Source organism: Salmo salar, chromosome 10 (assembly GCF_965601325.2).
Source record: "Salmo salar chromosome 10, fSalSal1, whole genome shotgun sequence".
NCBI classification, from domain to species: domain Eukaryota; kingdom Metazoa; phylum Chordata; class Actinopteri; order Salmoniformes; family Salmonidae; genus Salmo; species Salmo salar.
The window spans coordinates 25,132,952-25,147,500 of record NC_138300.1 but is presented as its reverse complement, the minus strand read 5'-3'; the positions used below and the strand labels follow the sequence as shown (position 1 = coordinate 25,147,500).

General features: G+C 46.8%; 2 protein-coding genes across 6 annotated transcripts in view; one reads left to right on the top strand and one right to left on the bottom strand.

Annotated features, from left to right (window-relative positions):
* The window catches only part of LOC106613840 (DNA-binding protein RFX2), a 72,215-nt gene extending 69,832 nt beyond the window's left edge, over positions 1–2,383 (top strand). For all 3 annotated transcript variants that reach the window (XM_082956829.1, XM_014216501.2, XM_014216502.3), the window contains one exon: positions 4–2,383. In XM_082956829.1, coding sequence (XP_082812955.1) covers positions 4–119 — 116 coding nt within the window. In that variant the 3' untranslated portion in view covers positions 120–2,383. The remainder of the gene's footprint in view (positions 1–3) is intronic.
* Positions 2,384–2,685: 302 nt separating this feature from the next.
* The window catches only part of LOC106613838 (F-BAR domain only protein 1), a 41,252-nt gene continuing 29,388 nt past the window's right edge, over positions 2,686–14,549 (bottom strand). Inside the window, exons 5-27 of one of the 3 annotated variants that reach the window (XM_082956825.1) lie at positions 14,087–14,228; positions 13,793–13,945; positions 13,457–13,561; positions 12,714–12,812; positions 12,419–12,515; positions 12,197–12,314; positions 12,051–12,081; positions 11,483–11,543; positions 10,305–10,483; positions 10,006–10,030; positions 9,815–9,871; positions 9,099–9,150; positions 8,753–8,880; positions 7,587–8,591; positions 7,294–7,400; positions 6,925–7,039; positions 6,653–6,767; positions 6,391–6,546; positions 6,159–6,291; positions 5,799–5,995; positions 5,516–5,580; positions 3,228–3,395; positions 2,686–3,112 (exon numbers count right to left, since the gene is read on the bottom strand). In XM_082956825.1, coding sequence (XP_082812951.1) covers positions 3,084–3,112; positions 3,228–3,395; positions 5,516–5,580; positions 5,799–5,995; positions 6,159–6,291; positions 6,391–6,546; positions 6,653–6,767; positions 6,925–7,039; positions 7,294–7,400; positions 7,587–8,591; positions 8,753–8,880; positions 9,099–9,150; positions 9,815–9,871; positions 10,006–10,030; positions 10,305–10,483; positions 11,483–11,543; positions 12,051–12,081; positions 12,197–12,314; positions 12,419–12,515; positions 12,714–12,812; positions 13,457–13,561; positions 13,793–13,945; positions 14,087–14,228 — 3,337 coding nt within the window. In that variant the 3' untranslated portion in view covers positions 2,686–3,083. The remainder of the gene's footprint in view (positions 3,113–3,227; positions 3,396–5,515; positions 5,581–5,798; positions 5,996–6,158; positions 6,292–6,390; positions 6,547–6,652; positions 6,768–6,924; positions 7,040–7,293; positions 7,401–7,586; positions 8,592–8,752; positions 8,881–9,098; positions 9,151–9,814; positions 9,872–10,005; positions 10,031–10,304; positions 10,484–11,482; positions 11,544–12,050; positions 12,082–12,196; positions 12,315–12,418; positions 12,516–12,713; positions 12,813–13,456; positions 13,562–13,792; positions 13,946–14,086; positions 14,229–14,549) is intronic. The other 2 variants (XM_082956827.1, XM_082956826.1) reach the window with 2 other exon arrangements.

Genomic DNA, 14,549 nt, shown 5'->3' with positions numbered 1-14,549 from the left:
TAGACCCGTCCTTCTCAGATGACATGAGTGACATAGGCAGTGATGAGGGCCGAGGGCCCAACGAGCCGGCCGTGAAAAGAGAGAGGATCGAAATCAACCACTCGCTGCAGGAAATCTGAGACCGGATGATGTGAGGGCCATAGCCCACTACTCCAGGAGCCCTGCTGCCACCCTGGGCCCTTCTGGTCCTGTCAGCACACTGGGATTGGCTAGCCCAGCCCGCTACACATCCAGTGTGTTCAGTGTATATAGAGAAGAGTACTAGGCTCAGCCCCTACCCTATCACACCTCCTAGTTAGTGTAGTTAAAGGGGAGGGGATCTTTATCCCAGGGAAAACAATGTATGCTCACCAAGGGGGGCTGGTTTGGCTTGACAGGGGTATACAGTTCTAATTTCTCTCCGTTCACTTGTTCCTGTTTTGCAACTGTGATTCAGGATGACTTTGTGCAGTACCGATGTTGGATACATGTAACTTTGAATGAGTGGTGTGTGTATCTTATCCTTTATTAGCTGTGTAATTCCAGTGCCTTAGATGATAACTCTTTAACCGCCACTACTACAGATGTCTATCTCCTCCCTCAGCTGTGCCTCTACCGCAGTATGAATGTATTGTTTCAGAACCTCAGACATTCTAAAGCACCTTTAAACCTGTAGGAGTATACATGTTGCCTCTGTTGCTACTGGCAGCTCAACCCACATTGATGCAACCCACTGACGCAAAGGACTTGTCCCTCTCCCACCAGCGCGGCCACACTTGGGTATGTCAGTAGACCCCTAGTCTCAGTTGATTGGAAGGCAGGGACCTCTTAACACCCTGGCCATATGAGATGATTAGTTACCTCATCCTTTTCTATGCTCTGTTCTGTTCTTATGAGGCAACTATAAAAGAGAGCCACTTACTGTTAATTCTACCAACTCCTTCTTACTCAAGTAACCTTCTCCGTGTATATATATATATCACTTTTCATCCATATGATAACGATTCTTTGATGCCATTTGGCAGAAACTCAATTTCAGGATGCACACAAGGCAAGTCTCATTGATCCATGACTGTAGAACTTCAGGGTGTTTCTAGATGTCACGCCCCAGTGTCTAGGACAAGCCAGTTGCCTCTTATGTTGAGACATTTTAGATATGTTTTAAAGACTGAAAGGAGAGTGGTGGAATGTGTTCAGGAAACCACCAGATTGTACATATATATGATCTACCTTCTGGGTTAACTGGAGGTGTCTGGCATCCATTTTGTGGAGCTGTATGTCTTGCCCAAACTGGGCCAAGACAAATTTCTTAAGGGATGTAAGATAGTATGTATTTAACAAAACGTGAAAGTGCGTTGGACCTCCGAAGCCAAAACCCTTAAAAGGAAACTCTAGTTGCATCTGTTCAGTTCAGACAGGCTCTCCCCTTACCGTTACTCAAATGGACTCATTCAGAATCTCCCACTCCATGTTTATTCATTCATATTGCTTGATATATGAAAATGCTAACAGCTTTTGTGTCTGTTGCTCTAAGATGTTATTATATAGCTGTACAATTGTACTGTAGGAGGGCTGATTTGTGCAAAACCAACAAACTTTAAAATATAACTATTTCTTAATATGTAAAAAAAAAAAATTCTGTTCATCAATGGCCTTTGGTATCGCTTGGTCTTTCCCCAATCATTTCTCTCCCCATACTGTACTGTTTGTGTTTTTAAAGGGGATGTCCTCCTTGCTTTGATTATTTAGTGGCTGGGACTGAGGCAGATGTTTTGTCTTCTTTTGATAATTTGTCATCTGGTCAATATTTCACAAACAAGGTTGATATTTGGGGTGTAAATGCCCTATAAATCAGCAGTCACTTGCCCATATTGAGAGAATCTCCATTTCTATTTATGAAAAAATATAGTTGATTTAGGGCTGGATTTAATCAGTTGCTCTGAAGATCAGCAATATAGTGTGATGTTTCTGCATTCACGGTAAACGGTGCATATGTCTGCTCAACTGGAAATTACAACCAACATGGAGCGTTTTTCTAAACACTTTTGGTTGAGTTTCCCCTGTTCCCCCACAGACTTTGTAGTAGCTATAAGAATCCTGAGCTTGAGTTATTGAAGGCTCTTTGTAACCCGTGCCTGTCACAGTACTTTGCCTTTAAGTTTGTTGGAAAGTCATTTCTATGTGTACTTTGTTCCTTGTAAATCTGTTTTGACTTGGCTGAGGATAATTTTTTTATTGAACTAGATCTGGTTCTTCTGTATTTTGAACCCTTATTTTTATGTATTTTTAAACCTGTTCTTGACTACACTTTACCTAGCCTGAGGGCAGACAAGTCTGTAACAAACTGCATAGTTCAACTGTATTTTGTACTGGTCAATGTGTAATAAATTGGTATTAAACCATCTGTTTGGCCAAGCTTTTATTTCTTAAATGTCAAATGGAAAAACAATAGCTTCAGAAGCATTTGTGTCCTGGCAAATTAACTAACTACTCAATGATTAAGTGCTCTATAAAATGAGTATTGTGGAAGTTAAGCGTTAGTGTGATTGCCTTTAAATTTCAATGTTCCGCGTTAGCTGCATTCACGGTAAACGGTGCAGCTGTCGGCTCAATTGGAAATGACCTTTCTATCACAATCTGTAACCCTTTAGCGATACAGAGCCCTCAGTCTAGACACGCATTTTCTTCCAAAATATTCCATGGCAATTCTGTTTGACAAGTAGTATGTTTATTCATAAACAATTTCTCTTCAATAAAACCAACTTCTTACATCCAGTTTTCAAACTGCTGATAAAAGGCACACAATGCAAACAGAACAGGATTCAGTACAAAGAGAGAAGGATTATGTGTACGACGCAGGGCTGAAAGATACAAAAATAATAAAGTCAAGGTCCCAAAATGAGTTTGGTCCTTAGCGGTCAGGACACCATACACGACAAGTTTGGGGGGAAAAGAGTGAGCATGATGTGTGGTCCCAACGTCAAAACCATCCTGGTCTGTCTTCTCTCCCTCTTGGGCGTCTAGGTCGGTATGGCCCAGAGGCCTAAAAGTGCAATGTGTACTCCAGGAACTCCCAACGGTGACCTGGGCATTCCTACTACTCCTCACAAGGTACAGCCTGCCATGTACTTCCCTGCCAAGGAGACAAATGTGTGAAGTTCATAAATGTTCATGTCATACTGCCTTGTGAAACTCCAGGCCCCACATACTGTATCTTATTGGCCAGGCCTAGTAACATGTTACTCTACCTGTTGCAAATCTCTTCTTTACCAGGGACATGCGGTAACGGTTGCCCACCAGCTCCACGTCCATGCCCGAAAGGGAGGCACCCGATCCCACAAACTGGACTGCCAGGCTGGGGGGAGGGCCGCGAGGAACCTCTAGGCACTGCCAGCTAGCACACAGAGTGCCAGAGCCTGGAACAACCAACAAGTGACACATTCTTCAGTTCCCCTCCACTAACAGGAGCAAGTTAATCACACTGACTTGTGGCAATCGGACAGTACAATCTGTTATCGTCAGGTAGATTGGTGGCCAGACTGGCCACTGCAATGAGTGCCTTCAGAAAGTATTCATACCCATTGACTTATTTCACATTTTGTTTTGTTATAGCCTGAATTAAAAATGTATTCAATATTTCTCACCCATCTACAATGTGAAAACATGTTTTTAGAAATGGTAGCAAATTTATTGAAAATGCAATACCTAATTTACATAAGTATTCGCACCCCTTTGCTATGACACTCCAAATTGAGCTCAGGTGCATCCAATTTCCTTTGATCATCCTTGATGTTGCTATAACTTGATTTGAGTCCACCTGTGATCAATTCAATTGTTTGGACATGATTGAGAAATACACGTGCCTATATAATGTCCTAAGTTGACAGTTTGTCAGAGCTGTCCGTAGATATATAATTGTGACAATTATAACAATTTCTAGAGTGTTGAGTGGTCTTGGAAACTTTCATCATTGGGGAAATGGAAAAAATATGGAACTACCCAGACTCTGTCTTGAGCTGCCGTCTGACCAAACTGAGCAACCGGACAAGAAGGACCTTGGGTTCTTGGTCACCTCCCTGACCAAGGACCACTCAGACAGAACTAGAGTTCCTTGGCTGAGATGGGAGAACCTGCCAGAAGGACAACAGTCTCTACAGCACTTCACCAATCTGGGCTTTATGAGAGAGGCCAGAAGGAAGCCACTCCTGAGAAAAAGGCATGTGAAAGACTTCGAGCATAAAGAAAATGATTCTGTGGTCTGGTGAGAAAAAAATTGAACTTTGGCCTGAATGCAAAGCACCATGTCTGGAGAAAACCAGACACAGCTCATCACCCATCTAACACCATCCCTACCCTGAAGCATGGTGGTGGCAGCATGGGGATGCTTTTCAGCAGAAGGGACTGGAAGACTGGTAAGGAAAGAGGGAACAATGAATGGAGCCAAATACAGGCAAATCCTTGATGAGAACCTGCTTCAGAGTGCAAACGACCTTAGACTGGGGGTGAAGATTTACTTTCCAACAGGACAATGAACCCAAGCATACAGCCAAAGCAATGCTGGAAAGGCTTCAGAACAAGAATGTGAAAGTCCTTGAGTGGCCCAGCCAAAGCCCAGACTTGAATCCCATTGAAAATATGTGGAAAGACGTGAAGGTTGCTGTTCCGCCACTCCCCATCTAATTTAGCAGAGCTTGAGAAAATCTGCAAGGAAGAATGGGAGAAAATCACCAAATCCAGATGTGCAAAGCTGATACAGACATACCCGATGCCGTCAGCTTCCACGGTAGACAGGACTTGCCACCTCAGTTAAAATATTTCAACTTTTGCAGTCGGCCATTGTGTTGTTTTCTACCGGATGTTTATTTGCACCAGCTGTTGTTTCTATGCTGAAATCACCATAGCAGCGCATACCGTTGGTCTTTCTTGTCCCGCTATGCTAACTGGCATGATGTTTTTTGCGTCCCTCGTCTAAATGCAGCATTATGTAAACGTGCTAAAATGTCTAAACATGTTTTAATTCTTTTTTTATTATGAGGTATTATGTGTTGATGGGTGAGGAAAAAATGTATGTAATACATTTTGAATTCAGGCTGTAACACAGCAAAGTGGAATAAATAAAGGGGTATAAATACTTTCTGAAGGCACTGTACCAAGGAGGGAGAAAAAGGTATTTGGATCAGATGACCAGTAAAGGAGTTATTGTAACCTTTCCGAGATTCTGATCACTGCCTATAAACTATGATGTCCAGGCTTTAATATTCCCCAAACTTCCCTCTATTTGTAAGGCCTATAAATAGCAGTGTTACCCATCTCCCACTCACGGGCTAAGCTTTCATATGCTAATCTTGATATTTAAGATTGATACCTTCAGAGGCTGCATATTAAAATAGAGAAAAGGGTGGCACTCAATGCAATTATGTTGTCAAAGACTAGACTTGTAAAAATGTACATTATACTGCATTTATATTTCCTTATCTATCATTTCTATAGCTAGAATATGACCGATGTGTGGGTGTACTGTTGACAGGTCAGTAACCTTTGCTTTGGTTGGTGGGGGAGAGGTTGGGTAGCTTCCACAGTAGCCGTCGTTCCTTAGTATTCCTGTGAAGGCAGACAAAGGGTCAGTGAGGCCCACCCAGTCCACTATCCTCCCTCTCTCTCCCAGTCTAAAGTATCCACACCCTCTCCCTTGACCTACCATCCGCCCATTCTCCTGTTCTCCCCATTTATTCACCCGCCATCTCTCTGCCTCCCTTCCATATCTCCTCCCACTCCCCACCCATTCATCCTTCCTTCCATTCCCACCTCCCCCTGCTCACCAGGATGCGGGGGGATGGCACTGCAGGTCTGTGGCGGTGTGGTCGAGGGGTAGCAACACCTGCACAGCAGTGAGCTGGGTGGAGGGGGCGGTGGCCGGGCAGCAGTGATAGTCCAGGGACACACGTGTCACTGTGCCACTCCGCTGGCACTCTGCTGACAACAGGAGGGGAGCACGACCAGGGTCCTGGGACGACACCTGAGAAGGGAGGGAAGGAAGGAATGAGAAAAGAAGAACAGAGTTGGGAGAGGCTGTTGATGTTAGGACAATGCTGTCATTTGGAAGACGGGAGAAAATGTGTATCTTGAAGAATACTTGAAAGGTCAGATGACAGAGAGTTCCACTGTACTTCATCAGTCACCTGGTACTTGAGTAGGGCCACGTTATAGTAGGAGGCCAGGGGGTTGAGCTCAGCCTCTCTCTGCAGGTAAAGGTTCAGTGCCTGCATGTTAAACCAGAAGTCCCTGGTGTCTGGGTCACTCTGAGAGGGGTCACTGTGGAGAATAACACACTCGGGAGAATGAGACATATCCTACCATTTCAGCAATATGTCTATATATCATAACCCCACAACCAATCCCATATTCATCTACCTGTAGAGCAGCTTCTGATTGGGCAGAAAGTGGTCAACCCGGGAGATGTTGACCAATCGAAAGCTGAGGACCGGGGCGTTTGGGTTAGCAGTGAAGATACAACTTATTCCAGCAGGAAAAGACATGGTGAGATCTCCTGTGATCTTCACCAAACAGCTGGAGAAGAGAGAAGAGAAATGTGCATACGCTTCGCCTTCAGCAGGTCTGTGTATAAAAAGTAATAACATTGGATCTGGTGTACAGAGGGCTTATGTATACTGACCGGTTATGCTGTCCACCTTTGAAGTAAGCGTTGATGTATTCTGTGATGGCTGCAGCCACAGGCCAGGACTCCTGGGTGCTCAGGGAGATTGGGCTCGGCCCGCGAGACAGATGCACTGTGGGGAAAATAGCCATGTCTAAGACGCAATGTCCTTATTCATAAGTGCTTTATGCTATTGGGTATCTTTCAAATATTGGTATGAAAATTGTTGTTTAGACTGTGTAGGCGTGTGTGGTCTTTGTGCAGGTGTGAGAGGGGTGAGGGCTGCCCACCTCTAGCAGGGCTGGTGGCATGGGTCTGGGCCCCCCACTCACTAGGGCTGGAGGAGGAGGATGAGGTGAAGTCCGGGCTGGGGTCCGGCAGAGGAGATGAGCACACTGACCTGGACTGAGACAACAGGGATATATAAGGGTTACAGTGTGGAGAATGTCATCGTTCAGAACATACCCTCTTCACAGAACATTTTCTCTGCTCAGCTCAATCAGAAACATATTTTAGTTGTAACTTTTTTTTTCTACAGTCATCATTCATGTTTGGAAGAATGAACAGGACTACTGTTCTAGCCTTGCTTGTCAGACTTATAGCTGGAGAAGCCACAGGTCTGTGAGTGAGACCAGACCTGAGCTGCTATAGTCACTCACTCTCTCACAGCCACTCAGTCTGCCTGAGGACCTCTTGGCTCTGGCTGGTCTGGGGGGGGCTGCCACCAGCAGCTCTGCACTGTGTTGCCTGAAGCTATGCTTTGAACCTGGAGAGGAAGGAGAGAGGGAAATGACCAATATTACAACCTGTAAAACAAGAGGAAGTTGTCTAAAAGACTGTGTGGCGTTTTGAATAGTGTGAAATATATTTGGGGAAATAAAAAAATACAATCCCAAAATATAGCTAGTGCATAGACATTTGAGCCCAGTAGCGTAGTGTGTAACATTTGTACCTTTGTGTGAGCCCATGTTGCAGGATTGCTGTGGAGCATTCAGGTCCAGACAGTTCTGGTCTTTGTCAGTAGAGAAGCACAGGTCCTCCTGTGGCCCAGAATTCAGTGTGAGAGGCAGGCCGCTCCTGCGTGGCTCGCTTTCACTGCATGACTCGCGTTGCTTCCTCCCTCCCTCATTGACCACTCCACCCAGGGCCAGAGACCCAGCCGAGGTCCCCTCACTGAAGGGGTTGTGGACAGAGTTCCAGTGGACCAGCTCCTTCTTCGGCTGGGATAAGGGGAGGGATTTGGCGTTGGGGGTCAGCCTACTACTGCTGACACTGTGGGGCAGGACCCCTGTCGCGGCAGCCAGGGCTGACTGGTGGGTGGGGCTGCCAATCATAGTGATGGCGAATGGGTCGTCAGGTGATTCTGGGGGCGGGACGCTACGGTCCCGTTTCCTGTCCATGTCCTTGCAAAATGAGGGGGTGGGAAGGGTTTTACTGTCACTGGAAAAGGGGTCGCTCCGTACCTCTATCCCCCTCCCGTCTCTGGAGGGGCGCGGAAGTGGGGGGGCCCAGGCGTCAGGGGGGGGCAGGGTCTCCTGGGTGACGACGGTCCTCTCAAAGGCAGCCAGGAAGGGGTCTTCAGGAGGGATGTGTTTACAGCTCCACAGAGCCGGGTCCAGCTCTGGAGGGACCAGGGACTGGGAGAAGACCGGGAAACGGAGGGCTGAGAGGTCCATGTCTGGAGGGGGGTGGGGGGACCGTAGAGCAGCTGCCCAGATACTGGCTGGGTCGTCCTGGGGGGAGTGGGGGCTGCGTCCTGAGGAGGGGTCTCTAAAGGCAGTAAGGAAGGGGTCTGCTGGCCTGCCCAGTCCTGCTGGTTCTTTACTCTGACCTGCCGATGGCCACGCTGCCCAACCAGCTGTCTCAGGGGAGGGACCCAGGGGCTGATGGGAAGGTGAGTCCAGCCCAGAGTCCTCTACATTCTCAGGAGAGGAGGAGTCAGTGGAGAAGGCAGCATCTGGAGAGAACAAGGGCAGACAATCATTCTACCTAAAACAGTATGTATCATACATAGGAACAGGTGTTTTACTGACTATGTGATGGGGAAAAACTTCTGTCCCTAATTTTCATCAATAATATATCATATTATTAGTATATTATCATATTAACCATATTTACATTCAGATGCACCAAAGACACTCTCTGCTCTCGGTAGCTGATCTCTACCAGCAAAGCTTTTGGACTTAAAGGCCGACTCCAGAGGAGGTCCAAAGAGACTGTCTGAGCCTGACGCAGTAGAACTCAACCTAGAGGGTGGGTGAGCGAGAAGGAATGAGAGAAGGAGATTATGCATCACCAGGAGCCAATAAAAGCATAGCCAGAGATAATGTCAGGATTTGACAGAGTGATGCAGCACTATCATCAGATCTCGGGCTGGCTTCCTCTCCCACAGCATCTCTCTATCTCCCTGCTGCTCACAGCTACAGCCATGCACGTCAGAGAGGAGAGACTGACTTTCACTCACCTGCTGTGATCCGGACTGGAGATGGAATTGCGTAGGCCGTCCTGCTCTCCCTCTGCAAAGTGTAAAAAACACACACACACACACACACACACACACACACACACACACACACACACACACACACAGTTAGTGAAGTTTAATTCGTGACTGCTCCCCAATCAGTCCCAATCAGAGGGAGATGTGATTAACTGGAGTGCTTATGGAGGGCAGAGCCATAAGGGAATGCCCATTATCTTCCATTTTGATACATACCAGCCATTAGACCAGTTCTCTAAGCAGCATCAGCCCGGTGCTTTATGCTACTGTTTTAATTAAGGCACTCATCGTTAATCATGTCTGCTCATTTCCCCTGCTTTATTCCATCTCCTCCGCCAATAGCCTCCTACTGTAGCATCACAGTCTGCTATTCCCCCACTAATAAACCATGTTCCAGACAGACCGAAGTGGGACAAATAGACAGCGTCTTTCAGCCAAGGTCAGCCACCTCTAGGATTTATTACTAGACGGATACGCACTGCTAAGCCTCGCCAGAAGCAATACAGTAAATCACATTCACAGCATCACTTCAGACTGGTAGTAATAGTATCCTTGTGCATGAATACCATATGAAATGGATGTTTATGACCTTTCAACAGTGATAGAATACATTGTGGTGAACTGATAAAGTACTGATGCTGCAAAACCAGTGGTGTGGAGAGAGTGCTAACTCCACTTACCCCTGTGGGGGGCGCCCTCTCCCTCCCCCTTTGAACGGCCTGTAGTACTGCTGTTTCCTGTGGACAGGACAAGGATTCAGAGAACACACTCGCGCGCCCACATATACACACAAATGTGTGCGTACAACACAGACAGAGACAGACAGAAATCCAACTTTTTTTAACCAGAAGCTGAGTTTAATGGAACTTACTGGAACGATAACGTTTCACTGACACCTGGAACAGAGGGAGAGCCGAGTCGTTAATTACACTGTATGGAAGCATCTAAACAATTAAGCATGCTTCTATCCTGCTGTTTTTACAACAACATGGAGAGATAATTACCAGGAAAAACCAACATGGCATAATACACAGATAAGCATTTCTGAGCTTATCTTTTTCATCAGACGTCTGATACCGCCACATGAAAATGAGTGACACATTTCACCCCATCCATGCCTCCCCTTTGGTCCTGTACTCCCTCCTTCCCCCTTCTCTTTTCCCATTGTACCCCTCTGTTGGGGGGCAGTGTGAGTGCCCCCACGGTGGCCTTCAGCTCCATCTCTGTAGCAGCAGAGTTGCTGCTGCTGCCCACCGGACGGATCTGAATGTGGAACTTCTTGGGCTCCTCGTCGTCAAAGTCAGAGTCGCTGGAGTAGAAGTCGTTCTCCTTGTCCTCCGTGGAGCAGCGTACGGACAGAGAGCTGGGTTAAGGAGCAGTGACCTGAGATAGAGGCTTGAATGGAGGGAAGATGGCCTAATGCTGCCTGGGACAACTTCAGGAGTGTCAAGGTTTCCATTGTCCTGTGTTATACAGATACCTCATCTATGAGTTTAGAAAGCAGTGGAAAATCTTCCTTTAGGCTTGCTTGAGCTTTATGGCAAAAATGTTTTCACTCAGGCATTTTGTTGAGGATAATGCTATATGGCTTTATTAATACCCTCTGGGGCCATGTAGACTAGAGAGTATAGGACTGCTGACAAACACAGAGCGCGCCAGAGGTGACAGCGTATAAAACAGCCAACCGAAACATTCTGCAGCTCCATCTGACCTTATCTCCTTCCTGTTATTACATGCTGATCTGCACGCACGTGTGTTAGTGTCGGTTTGCTCGCAGGCATGTGCTGTGAGTGAGTGCCTGAGAGAGACAGATCTCCTGTCAGTATATTTGCCGTTACATAAAATACCTAACGAGTGTAACAACTGTGCTGAGGAGAGTGACAGAATGACAACAACAGAGGGAGGTAGCCTGCTATCATGGCCCCCATTGGCCCTGCCTCATAATGGACTGGAGTTGGAATAAGGACAGAGAGAGCACTTAGGGAAACGGGGATACCTAGTAACTGAATGCAGGTGGATGAGGGGGGGGCCGGGAACAGTGGGTTAACTGGGGCAGTTAAGGGGCAGAACAACACATGTTTATGTTGTCAGCTCGGGGAGTCGATCCAGCAACCTTTCGGTTACTGGCCCAACGCTCCTACCCACCAGCGAGAACTAGCTAATGTTCTATTCACCTAATAGGAGACGTCTAGAGTGCTTTATGAAGATGTAACACTCTCTTACACAGTGGCAGGAAGCCTTGTTTTCAATATGAAGATAAAGAGGTCTGTCAAAGGCAAATATTACAACAATATAGCAGAGAGATTGACTATCATCTGATAGTCAGTGTCACTGCCTGGAAAGGATATCATTCTGACTGACGTCGGCTCGGATGACAAACCCCTCCTCATCCACCTCCAGGGGAGAGTTCTGTGTGCAGAACAGAGAATACCCAGCCATGTCAGACACAAACATCAAGACTTTATCCTAGTGTTTGATATGCTTAATAACAAACCTCAACCCAGACTACTGATGTTATCATCAGAAGTGTTATCACTTCAGGGGCAGTGTGTGAAGACTACGACCCCCCCCCCCCCCCCCCCCCCCCCCCCATGACACTTGTCTGTTAAAACAGTCCTGGCAGCCCACTGATCTCGACCCAACCTCAAAAGCCCCTTCTCAGAAGGATAAAAATAGGCAAGGTAACCCAACACTGCCAGACACGTCATTGTCACACATATGATTACTCCCCCTTGCTCATACACACGCACAAATGCACACGGTGACACACACACACGTCCATCCGTCTGTCAGGAAGTTGGCAGGGGGCAACGTGATGTGCTGTTTAAACCACCACAGATGTACAAATGATAATGGAAGAACTGACATTCACTTGATGGTTTTCGTGCCACTGTGTACAAGTGTGAATTAGCATACACTCACTGGTGTCTCCGTCACAGCCGAATCCCTGCAAAAAGCAACACATAGGTGAATGTAAGTGACAAGATAATATCCCAGATGAAGCTGACAAAAGAAAGTGAGGGGAATTGGGATTGATCATCTGTGTGTGCGTGTGTGCTCACGTTGAGTCTGGCTCTTTGTCCCTCTTGCCCAGTCCAGGAATCCTGAAGGCTTTTCCTCGACTCTTCTTACTCCCCTCAGGTACTGAAGCTGTCATGTACTCCTCAAACCCCACCAGGGCTGCCACACATAGGGATATACCACAGTGAGGACAAATGGGACACACGCTCACGCGTACACACGCTGGGATCAAACCATCCGTTTATGGTGTTTGTGTGGTGTACCTGGTCTGTCCTTCCCTGTGCCCTTCTGCTCTGCAAACCTCTGGATGAGGTTATCTATGCCGATGTTCTCCACGTTCTGTTTGAACTCCTCATGGACCTGAACAGAGGAGAGAGGGGCTTCTTACAGTCAGACAAGAGCAGCTCAAGAGAGAAGAAGCATGCCTGAGAGAGAGGGCTTTGGAGTGTGTGTGTTGTGGATGTGAAGTTTGACTATAGCAGGACAACCGCCCAGAGAGGGCAGTTAAATCCCTCCAGCCAGACTGTGGCCTCCTGGGTCAGTGTCTGGGTGACCTACCTGTCCCACCTGGACGTGGGTGTCCTCTATGGAGTGAGAGTATCCCTTGATAAGCTGTTTCATCTGCCTCAGGTGGGCCTCCTCAATGTCCTGGAACTTCTGTACACAGGATGGGAACACAACAGTGTTCAGACACCAAGATGGGTCCTAATTACAGCAAACTACCTCAAAGCACACCAAAACACTACTCAAAATACCCACAAACCACCACAAAATGCCGTCAAGTAGTAAGAACTGAAACCCAAAGAACCCCAAGACACAAAATCCAAAGGCACTTATCAGCCATGGCAACTTTAAAAGAACAGAACCAGGCGCAAACCATAATAGTTCCCATCCCAGATAATAACCAGGTGCTAATCACAACACAGCATGTGGGCTAGAGTAATGGCTTGAAAGAACAGGTCATTTCCCCCATCATGTTCTGGGCTGTAGTCTTCATGAAGCCACACTGAGCTCTCTCTACCCGACACATAATTAGGGACAGATCTCCCATTGTAGCTATTAACAGGTAATTGGTCACCAGGATTCCAGTCATCATTTCATACCCAAATATAGCAACGCTCATCGGGTTTGTTAAGGGTTTCCTTGGAAACTGCAGGTAGCCATGGAGATGTGTTCATTGTGAATAAAAGGGGTTTATGTTAACTTAAAGGGAACCCCAGGATTGGGCCACAGTGATATAACATGTCTGGTTCCTCCAGGGAGTCTGTCTAACCTGCCCCAGGACCAGTGGACTGACTGACCTGAGCTGATTCACTCATCTTCTGCTCGAAGTCTCCTCCCACGCGGTTATACTTCTCTATACACACAGCAAACAACTCGCCGGCTTTCTTAGACTTCAGCTCCGCCTAGTGAGAGGAGAGAGGATGATTATAGACTTCATCCAGTCATTACTGGAACCTTTATTTATCCTGGTGAGAACAAATGATCTATTATAATAGTAACCTTGTTTGACTCCCTACCATTAGTAGTCAGTAAACTTCCAGCAACCATTCATTTATAAACAGTAGGCACCCTGTGGTCATAACAGTTAAGACAGCTCTACTGTAGTTATACAGAATGACACCTAGTGGACAGACCTTCTCCAGTTCTTTCTGGGGGGCTCCCTCTTTCCTCAGTCTGTCCAGCTCAATACACTTGGAGTGGTATCCCTCCCTGGACTTCTGGAGGTGACCATTCTGGACCTGAACTGCCTGAACAGCCTCCAGGGTCCCCACCTGTTCCTCCTTGGTCTGTGAGAAACACACCATGCACATTCTTAAATGATTGTAGATTGGCTGTTATAGATTAGAATATAGTGAGTGATTCATGGGAGGACAGAGGTTGCATCATCATGGAAACATATGGTAAGAAGAGGGGCTTCCTCATGTTACCTTGCGGTGAACTTTGACCTGCTCGTCACCATATTTGTTGATGTCCCGGATGAGGTCGTTCATCTTGCGCATCAGCTCAAGGTGGCAGAGAGCCAGCTTGTCTGATGACACCCGGAACACGTCCCACATAGGGGCAAACGTCCTGAGGGCCACACAGCAGTATGTCACCTACGGTATAAAGTCCTAACGACAACTTAGTTTTTTTAATCTAATAATAACATAAACAGTGTACAAAACATTAGGAACACCTTCCTAATATTGAGTTCCACCCCCTTTAGCCCTTAGAACAGCGTCAATTAGCCGGGCCATGGACTCTACAAAGTGTCGAAAGCGTTTCACATATGCTGGCCCATGCTGCTTCTAATGCTTCCCACTGTTGTGTCCAGAAGGCTGGATGTCCTTTGGGTGGTGGACCACTCTTGATACACACAGGAAACTGTTGAGCGTGAACAACCCAGCAGTG